This window comes from Akebia trifoliata, chromosome 10 (genome assembly GCF_017979445.1).
Source record: "Akebia trifoliata isolate Shusen 1 chromosome 10, ASM1797944v1, whole genome shotgun sequence".
In the NCBI taxonomy this organism is placed as follows: Eukaryota; Viridiplantae; Streptophyta; class Magnoliopsida; order Ranunculales; family Lardizabalaceae; genus Akebia; species Akebia trifoliata.
In genome coordinates this window covers 6,632,704-6,644,020 of record NC_141384.1, presented here as the reverse complement: position 1 = coordinate 6,644,020, position 11,317 = coordinate 6,632,704, and the positions used below count along the sequence as shown (strand labels likewise).

The 11,317-nt window shown below is 31.8% G+C and overlaps 1 protein-coding gene across 1 annotated transcript; it reads left to right on the top strand.

Moving 5' to 3' along the window:
• Positions 1-8,490: 8,490 nt before the first annotated feature.
• On the top strand, positions 8,491-9,211 carry LOC147392993 (uncharacterized). The gene has a single exon (XM_086454941.1). The coding sequence runs from the start codon at positions 8,722-8,724 to the stop codon at positions 8,923-8,925; it is 204 nt and encodes a 67-aa protein (XP_086311067.1). The 5' UTR covers positions 8,491-8,721; the 3' UTR covers positions 8,926-9,211.
• The last annotated feature ends 2,106 nt before the right edge of the window (positions 9,212-11,317 follow it).

The window sequence follows — 11,317 nt, the reverse complement described above, 5'->3', positions numbered from 1 at the left end:
TACATCCATTTTCATTCCTCCATATATGTAACGGCCTCAACTCTGTGTGTGTGTGTGTGTGTGTGAGAGAGAGAGAGAGAGAATAGCTTCTAAACACACATCATGCATCTTCCACTAAGATTAGCTAAAACTAATAAGCAGTAAAACCATAATTAATGCATGACAAATAGCGGACAAAGTGATACCAAACAAACAACATAGCTATCTTTAGGTATTGTGAACAGGTTGAGCCCGCGCGGGCTTGTCTTTTAGTAACATTTTGATAGGCCCAACCATGGTTGGCGCGAGAGGAGATTGACGCTCCACAAAACTGTGCGTGTGGTGGATATATGGACCATAGTAGGGTGGGCATATTTCACTAACTTTGAATGGGTATGGTGCTCATTTTAAATCGTCATTTGCCTCGCTGCACCAACATGGCAAACATTGACATCTCATATCAAATGGTCTAGATCAACTTTTCATATTCATAAGTGGTTGCCGGGGCTAACCAATTAATATGTGTGGTACATATTTATTGTAACCTTTTTTTTCAGAGAAATATAAAATTTTCCATAATTAGCCAACACAAAAAAAAATATATATACAAAAAGAGCTAGACCAAGAGGTCAATCGAACGTACAAGAAGCCCAACAAGAAGATAAAATATGAGCATTACCCGTTAGTTCCTAACTAACATTGGTCTTCCACCAAATCCCGATCAGCCGAAAAGTATATAACAAATCTAGTAATCTCTAACGTTTATTAGGTCCCACCTAGACACAAAATCTTCGCAAAATAAAGCTTCGAAAATGTAGTGGTGATTCCCATCTTTTCCCTTAAATTTCTTAAATTTCACTCTTTTGAGATTCTTTGGCAAACTGCAAAGGATAACATTTTTCCAAGAATCATGTCTCAAGTAGAACTAAAGGAATGTTTATAACAGCTTTGGATATATTAAGTACGTGAGCTCAGATCCCTAGATTTAGCAATATGCAAGATAAAAAAACAACCATGAAATATTTAAAGAAAAGAAGAAGACAAGATTTACATGGTTCGGCTAAGTCTATGTCCATGGATGATCGATGAGAGTTTCACTTTTATTGACAATGATTAAACATAACCCTAACTTACCAACTCTCCCGAAATTTGGGATTGGGCTAAACAAATCATCTTCGTCCATTCCACTATGTCCAGACCCACATCTTTAAAACTGGGACAAAAACTTGAATGTGTTATATCCTTGGGACTGGAAAACATATGACTCAGCATATGTTATCCCATGTCTTCAATGGACAACAAACAATAGCAAGGATTGTACCAACTGTGTCAAATTTGGTGTCCAACAAATTCGTTGGGGGCTATAAACATTAGGAATGCTTTATTTGTATAACGTGTTAGAAATCCAGAATTTGTATCAATCAACATCAAAGCCAATATTGCAAATTATCGAGGCCACATCTCTAAAGCGTCGATGCACATGATGGTACTCGAGTTTGACCACTAGTCGTTACTCAGGTTGGTTTCTAGTTGATTTGGATTACTTCTCAATTATATGTAGTACAACACATAAAGTGGAAGACTCGCACTCGTTGCCTCTCACAAGTTGGCAAAATGCGACCCACTCAAAAATATGAGATATCGCCACATCAAGAAAAGACTAAATCTACAGTCTTTAAATTTAAGAGTTTAAGAACTGTTCATTTTCAAGATCATTGATTGTGGTTTTAAAATTTTCTTTTGGTAAATTAGAGGATGTTGGCGTTATTGAGATTAAAAGTGATCGATTCGAGATCGTAAAAAAAAAAAAAATCACTGTAGGGAACTGTAGGAAAAAACTGACTCATTCGGTATTTTTAATTTTCTAAGTGAAATGCGCTTGTAGAGGAATGAGGCTTCAATAGGACATTAGTAACCTCTACAAACATATTTATTTTTTGGGACTTTTATAACCTCAACCCAAGGTCAAGGTTCTCCATAGAATAAGAAGGTTGAAATAAACCAAGAACAAAATTTTCTTAGATATCAATTATCTTCTTCTAAGGATTAATAAAGCAAATAAAAAAATTACCAATACATTGCTCTTTGAATCCTTAGCATCTCAACCGTCTAATTGATGGTTTCTTCTTTTTTATATTTATGTTTAAAACCTAATTTTTAAGATTTTATAAATATTACAAAGAGTCATGATGGAGTGACCTCAAGCTTGGACCTTGTATGGCACATCTTGACGTGAAAATGGATAGGAACTGTAGATGCTTTTTCACTCTTAAATTTCACGTCAAGATGTGCGATGTGAGATTCAATCTTAAGGTCACTTCAGCATTATACTATTACAAGTTCTTAAAATTTAATTTATATAAAAGTTATTGCGGAATCACTATAGATAGAACCCTTCTCATTAAATCAAGAAATAGAAATTTGCTTTATAAGGACAAATATGAAAAATGACATGTTTGTCGAGATTGCTAATATACAATCGAAGTGACATTAGTGTCTTCCAAATCCCCTCTTATGCTGAAATTGTTGACACGCCCCCTTCGACGTATGGTAATGAAAGAAGGATGGTGGGGTTTCAATTTGATTAATCTGGGTGAATTCAAAAAAGTTTCGTAAAAAAAAATTGAAAGATGTACAAATGATGCTTCAACCTCTCTAAAGATCCTATCTTTTTAGTCAGATTGAAAAAATAAAATGTTTAGGTTGAAAGTTAAAAATGTTATTATATTTGATAATTAATTAATAAATCCCCCATTAATTCATTGATTTGTTGATTTAACTGCTAATCCATCATCTTGAGAATTTTGTGACTACGCTTCGATACCACCCAATTAGTGCTCCCCCGTAAAGATCCTATCTTTTAAGTGAGATTAAAAAAATAAAATGTTTATGTTGAAAGTTAAAAATGTTATCATATTTGATAATTAATTGATAAATTCCCCATTAATTCATTGATTTGTTGATTTAATGGCTGGTCCATCATCTAGAGAATTTTGTGACTATGCTTCGATATCCAATTAGTTTCCCCGGACACACACACAAACACACATTTTTTTCGGGTCATTTAGGCATTCTACTACATTTGATGAATAATTGAGATACCCCTATGCATTCAAACTCATAACATGCCTCATTTAACCTAGGTCATCTTTTCTAGACTAACAAAAATAACCTAAATATCCCCATCCTTACTTCAAAATTCTTTATTATTTAAGTTTGAGAGGTTAAAGTAGATTAATCTTGAAGTTGAGGATTAGGGTAAAAAAATTGACCCTAGAAGTTGAAGACAAATAGTTTTTGAAAAGAGAAATGGAAAGATTTTAATTTCAAGTTGAAGATAAGGGTATTGAGGTCATTTTCATTATTCTATTAGACAAGTCCGAGGTCAAGATGTATTTAGGAGTTTTGGTGAATATTTGAGAAATCCAATGGTGTGAGTTTTCACACTGATAACTTTGGTCTTCTATAACAAACTAATGATAAATCACCCAAATTTCCTTTTCTTCTATCTCTAATAATAATAATATATATATATATATATATATATATATATATATATATATATATATATGGGTCAGGATCCATAGACAACATTATAGACGACGTTCTAAACAACATTTTGTCCTACATGGCAAAACAGTTTCAAATTGGACTGATTTTTTTTGTGAGGATGATCTCTATGGTTAGCAGATCATCCTCACAAAAAATCATCTAATTCTAAAATTTCTAATCCTATGAAAAGTGGTTACAAACTAACGGTTAAAATAAACGGTCCATGATTCTTTAACTTGTAAACTAGGACTAGCAATTTCAGAATGGGCTGATTTTTTACAAGGATAATCCCCTCACATAAAGATCATCCTCACAAAAAATCAGCCTATTCCGAACTTTTTTACCCATCTAAGACAAAACAAGTTGTCTAGAATGTTGTCAACGGATCTTGACCCTATATATATAGCATTAAATATTCTCCCTAAAGTCAATTGTTGTCAAGTTCTTGAATCTTACAAGTTAACTATAGTTTATTACTCTAAAATAAAATTCTGGCTCTACCCCATTATCTTTCATTTCCCTACCTAATTCCTTGTAGAAAATCTTAGATTTTTTTAAGTCAAGATTTTTTTGTTTTAAATTTCCACAAAACCCTATTTTTGCTTGAGACATGAAGGTTGGAAGTAGATTAAATCTTAAGAATGAGGATGATGGTTAAAATTTTATCCAAAGTGGTTGAAAAAGAATGATTTTGAGAATATCATAAAAGGATTTTTCAACCTCCTATTTTAAACTAAAAGTTGTAGATGAGGGCATTTGAGTTTTTTTTCCCATTAATTTATTTTTATTAAAAAGACCAAGTCAACAAGGAGGTATAGTATTAATTTTAAAACACATGGGTATCTTTAATATTAATCAAAATGTGAGGGGGCATATCTAAATGACCCGTAAAAGTCATGATAATCTGATTTATCCACGTGGAATACTCAATCGACACCCTGACATTATAGGTTCGGGAACTTCTCTCCTCTGGATACAAAACTGTATTTCTCCATGAAAAAAGATGCAGTTTTGTATCCCAATGAGAGCAGATCTACAATTCCCGAACATATCGTGTCATGGTATCTCTATTGATTATGCCACGTGGGTAAGTCAGATTAAATGTTCCCAAAAGTAATCTTGGAATATTTCTCATCCATTGACCTTTATGCTACGAAAAGTGGAACAACAAGCGCGTCCCGACTACGCAAATCGCTGTTTTTCTTGTGAGTGTCTATCCGTAGCATGGAAGTTATGTAAATATCGTACATCCTTTTCTTTCGTGTGCCACGTTTCACATGTTTGGCTAATCATTGCCAGGTCAAGAAAGTATCCCACGTGTCTATCACAAAATAGATACTATACAAGTCATTGAAGTACACGATCAGCACATTGTAAAATGTCCGTGTGCCCTGCGCGTATAGGTGAAGAGACGCCAATCGGTCATAAAATAATGGGTGATTTATAGTTATAAGTATATAATTATAACTTATATAAAATAAAATAAAAAAGAGTTTCTCTCTATCCTGCCCATAGTGAAAAAAAAATAAAAAAAACTTTTATTACCTTTGTAGAGAATAAAATTATATGAACTAAAAAATAAAAAAATCAATTATTTTTCATCGTTAAATTTTATTTTTAAATTTAGGTGTTGGATAACCATATGTTTTAAATATCATGGATCAAGCTCAAAAAATAATTATTTTTATTTTTATTTTTATTTTTTTGAATATGAACATTTTCATAAAATCTCAATTACAGTGTTGTTGGATTGTCAACGTGATAATCAATGTGGCCCAACGATCCTTTTTAAGATTTGAAATCTTAAAAAAAACGTACGTCAAATTATCAACACTCGATTTAAATATGCCCCACTAAATTTTAGTCCAAATTAAAGATACACCCTATTTTTAAAACTAATGCCCCCTAAACTAAGTACTATTTGAGAAACTAATGTGAGGGTGTGTTTGAAAATGGTAGTTGATAGAAGTTGGAGTTACAATTCCCAAATTAAAATTTTAATTTATTGTTCGGCTCACCCATTCCACAGAGTTGCAATTCTAAGAAGCTCCTCAACTTCCATTTTTAAGGGAGTTACAACTCCCATCTATAAGTAGGGGTGCACATGATTCGGATTGGGGACAAAATTGAAACCAAACAAAATATGATCGATTCTACAAATTTAGAATCATAATCGAACCAATCCAACCCGACCTTAGTTCAGTTTGGTTCTTGATTCTCCAACCTAGACTAAAGTACATTTTTTTTTTTGAAAAGCAAGTGTGAATAAGCTAAGAAAGATAACAAATCAATAAAATCTTTAGAGGTGTCTACCTTGTAAATTGGTCAAGCCTTTAAAGTGTTTGTACTTTGTACCCCAAACTGACGATCCAATCTTTGCTGGTGAGGGTTGACAACGGTGACTTGGCTACGGCTAGGGTTTCACACTTTTACTTTGAAGAAGATAAAAGAAAAATGAACAATCATTTCATTTATTATATATTTGTTGGTTTGGTTTTAAAATACCCCTGAACTGGACCGAATCAATCGATTTTTTAAATCAACAACTCGGAATCGAACTGATATCTTATAAAATCGAACCAAACCAATCTGAAATGCCTTGATTCAGTTTGATTCTCAGTTTGACCTGATCCAATGTGCACCCCACCTATGAGGGTGTTGGGATTTACAACTCCACCCAAAAAAATTATATTTTCATAAAATACCAAGAATATCAGAGGCTTCTCTCTCTCTCTCTCTCTCTCTCTCTCTCTCTCCACCCGCTCCACATTTCCATTTCATTGTAGTATTTTAATTTTAAGTTTGGGAGTTTGGTGGCCATCCATTTTTAAAACCTTTGATCAAGCTCAAAAAATTATGTTTTTTATTTTTTTTATTTGGATTTGAGCTTTTCCATAAAATAAAGAGGGCTATGGTGCTGGAATCCCAATGTCGTAATCCATTTGAGCTTCACGACCCTTGGTTAGAAAAAAAATTTTCTTAAATCTCAACCAAAAAATCAAGTTGATTCACCTGTGTCATCTTGTATATAAATCATTTAACTCATTTTACATTATTTACAACCAAGATTCATATTTAAATAATTATAATTTTTAATAAAATAAAGTGATTATAATATGTTTAATCATAAAATCATATTTATTTACGATAATAATTATTAAAATTATTAAAAGTTAATTATTTTTATTAAAATATAAAAAACCCAGCTAAATTGGTTGAATTTTATTGATTAGAATAATATTTTTAAGAGACATTTACCGGCAGACCTATCTATTGCAATTTTATTGCAAAAACTCCCTTACTTAATCGAGTTGGTTACTTGAACAAATCTTACTTTATGAATCATGCTACCATGACTTGCTTAGTAAGATTTCAAACCTTACTAAGTGTCGTTGGGCTCATATGCATAAACAAATTAGTAATCCAACAATACAAACATCTAAGTTTCATGGAAAAATTCAGATTCAAAATAAAAAAAATTCAAAAAAGAAACCCTTTTTGATCTTGATCATAAGTGTTGAAAATAGATGGCTACCGAACTCCCAAATTTAAAACTAAAGTTAACGGTGAAAACAAATATATTTTTTTATTTTTTATTTTTCAAAGTTCTTAGAATTTTGTCCCTCATAACCCAATGACATTAGATCACATTTTTGTTTGCCATAAATTGATGCAATTAGAATCCACTCCAAGGTATGTTAAGTAACAAATTAACATCATAAATTTGAATTGTATGACGTGGATCCCTCACTCCAGGGTTTGCTCCGTAACAAACTTGATAAATTGAGGTTTGGTGGGTAACAAACTTGATAAAGTAAGGTTCTCTTAGAGGTATCAGAACTCCAAGGGAGTATTTTTATATATAAAAAAATACAACAATTGAGTCCGCCAAGTAAATCTCTTTATTTTTAATGTAACAAAAGAGTCGGACACCAAACATTGGAGTTTATTTGAAGAGTTAAAATGAACTCCAACTCCCACTCCAAATCCAATGAACTCCAACTCCCACTCCAAATCCAACTAACTACCGCTTCAAACTAAATGCTCTCATGATTTACAATCTTTGGCTCAAAACCCCTTGATTCTCTCTCTAAAACTAATCATCCCCAAAATAGTGTTGAGGCAACATCAACATCTTCAACTACTTGAACCAAACTTCCTCAATGATTAAGTGTTGTATGATCATACCAAATTCAATTCTCATATTCAGCAGACTTTACGAATAATTTCTAATCAATTCTAAACTCATATCATTCCCTTTAAGGTGGATATTTTCATTGTTATCTTCAACTTTTCAAAAGTCAACTACAGGATTGGATTTTAGTCCATAAAAAATCTTTGTTTTCAATAAGATATAGAACATGAGATTGAATAGGTTAAAAATAATTTACCTTAAAGCATAATAGTTAAAATATGCTCTCATCTTTGATTTTAAAATCTTGTCTTCTTTAACCTCTAAACCTCAAGAATAAGATAGGTGTTTTAGAGAAAGTTAGATTTTTCAAAAGAAAATTTTAAGGTTTTTTATTGGTACATTGATTAGACGATAGATTGAAAATAAGGTTGAATCACTTAAATTAGTTTGCCCAAAATTTAATTCAAGTTTACTCTATATTAAAATAGATAGTTTATGAGGGAAAAAAAAAAAAGCTGTTGGGCCATAGCTTGGAGAAAGTGCATTTAAGTTATTATAAGCTAGTTTTCTAAATAATTAAAAAAAAAAAAAAAAAACCTAGGTCAAGAGGGCATGTCACCAGTTTGAAAATACAGGGGTATCTCTAATATTGACCAAACTGTAAGGGGGCATTTCTAAATCACCCGAAAATAATTGTAAACCGAAAGACTGAGTCGAAGCTTCTCGATGCAAGCGCGTGAATTATTCTCGTGTCAAATATTCCTTGTTGAACCGTCTGTTTATAAAGTAAAACTACGGCGAACCTTCCGGACGCGCGAGTATTTAAGAAAGCTCTGTGTCGAATATTCCAGGATGACCCATCTTTCCTTATAAATACTCCCCATTTTATCACAAAATCTTCATTAAGAAAGCTCAAAACCTCATATTTTAGTTCCCAATTTTCAATCTCAACACCTTCTTTGATCAAATCAAAGAAAACCCATCAAAGCCCAAAGACCCAATTCCCAAAAAAATCAAAGAATCTGAGAGAAATAAAAAAACACACAAAAAGAAATATGTGTTTGGTGTTTGTTTGTGATGAAGAAGAGAGAGAGTTGGGGAGACAGCCAGCACCAGGTGCTTGTCCGTACTGTGGAGGGATGGTACAAGTAAGAGATGTTGAAAAGAAATGGAGGTTTTGTTTCTTACCTCTTTATTTCAAGACCAAGAGGCAGTATTATTGTACTTTGTGCTCTAGGCATCTAGTTGTGCACCCATGAATTTGAAGGTGATGATCTCCCACTCAAGAGATCAAATTTCAATCAAATTAGGAGATGTGGGTTGTTGATCTTTCTTCATGGAAGAGAATTATCAAGTGGGTTTGTGTTTGATAATTTTCTCTGTATTTAATATGATAATATAGTCTCTCTCTCTCTTTATTATTCTCTGGTTATGGGGGAAGTTTTATTTGATTTTTTATATTTTTGTATATTTGGTTCTCTAATTTCTAAGAAGTAGATAGTTATGAATTTAATGGTGGTTTTAATTTATTTATTTTTTCAAAAATTCATTTTGTAAGGTTCGAGTAAAAGTGTTGCTTGATTTTGTTATTTTTGTATACTTGGTTCTCTAATTTCCAAGACAAAATTTGTTCGTTTTAGAGAAAAATGTTTTTATGTTTGTAAGAAAATAACTTTTCCTCTGCCATTTCCATTTTTACATGGGGCTGATTTTTTCTATCAAATTTCCCAGCAAACAAAGAGACCCGAGAATTAGAAAATAAAATTATTTAATAGACCCTGAGTTGGGGATTTCTTTGCATTTTAAATTTTGGTTGATAACTTAATAATCTAGTTAGTTAATCTTTCTTTCTAAGAGACCCTCACCTCAGGCTAGGACTGAGTCAGGATTTTCTTGTAGTGGGGGCAAATTATGGTTAGTTGTATAGGTAAAGAACTTGAAGATGGATGATTTTAAGGAGAAATTCAGAGGTTTTTAGTTAGAAGTTGAAGAAGAGGATATTTAGGTTATTTTTAATTAATATATGAGAAGATTCGATCAGAAGATAACACCATCAACAAATTAGAGACAGATGAGGGTGTGGGGGCAAATGAGGAGAGAGGTGAGAGAGTGGGGACAAATAGGACATGTAATTAGTTGAAAATATAGGAATGGGGACAAATACTGATTTGAAATAATTCAAATATGTATCTAAGTCAATTGGATTAATGAATATGCGAGTGTGACTCTGATCCATTTCATTTCATCTTTAATTCGAAATCGATCCAATTTGGACACATGCTTTATTTCAACATTATAATATATTATATGTATTTAAAAGCAAATGTGCTTGGATAACAAGGTTTAAGATGTCGTATCGATTGAATATTTTGGTTAATGGAAGGATACAATATGGATTGATACATATCAAATACAATCCCAAAGCATTTAGAGTTTTTGATCGGTCTTTATCGATATCAATAAGCAATTAGTCATGCATTCTAATGTTTTCAAAACATGCATGGTGCTTAGATTGATTGGCTTAAATCACTGGTTTGTAATTTAAAAAATATATTAATTAAAGTGTATCAACATGAGTTGTAATTTTCTTGATTTTGATTAAAATAACCCTGATTATATTAAATATAATGTAGAGATGGGGTCATTTGTGACATACAAAATTCGGTTGCTTTTTTTATTTTTATTTTTTTTATTATTATTATTATATAAATCAATGAAAATAACCTAATACCCTCATGTACAACTTATAAATAAAATTAAAAAAACCTTAATTTTTTCTTTCTAAAATCTATCATCTTCAATCTCTCTTTTATCTTACTTATCACTTCAACCTTCAAATGTTCTCTTCTTTTTTTGTTCTTTCGAAGTGGGTTCATTCTCAAGTGGCGAATCCAAATTTGAATCAAACGAATCCACGAATCAAGTAACAGATTTTGACATCATCAACATCATTTCTAAATAAGTTCTAACTATCACCCAATAATAATTAAACTTTAAGGTAAATTTTCATTTCATGAATATGACGAAATACCAACTTCGATAAACTGCTCATTTTTAATTTTCAAAACATGCACGCTACACATTATTCACTTTTACACGTCCAAGAACTTGTAAGTTCGTCATTTTTAATATCCACAAATTTATAGATATACTAATGAATTCGTAGTTATTAAAAGTGACGAACTTACAAGTCCGTGGACGCGTAAAAGTAAACAATGTATAACGTGCATGTTTTGGGAATTAAAATTAACAGTGTACCAAAATTAGAATTTGGATAAAAGCTGTGCACGTTTTTAAAAAAATCCCTAAACTTTAACTCCTTAGAGAGCTGTTGTTGGCATCCCAACTTTTACTTATTACACCCTAATTTATTTCTCACATTTCAATTAAAGATAAAAACGCATTATTCAAACATTACAAAGGCTTGGCTCAAATTATAATCTCAATTCTCAACATTACAAAACATTTATATATATATAGGGTCAGGTTCAAGGGCCATATGAGAAAACATATGTAAAAACTTTCGTTTTTAATAAAATTTTAAAATATGGGTTAGAAATTTTGGATTGAGCTGATTTTTTGTGAGAATGATCTCTATGATGGGCAGATCATCCAAAAAAAAAAATCAGCCCAATCTGAAACTTCTAACCT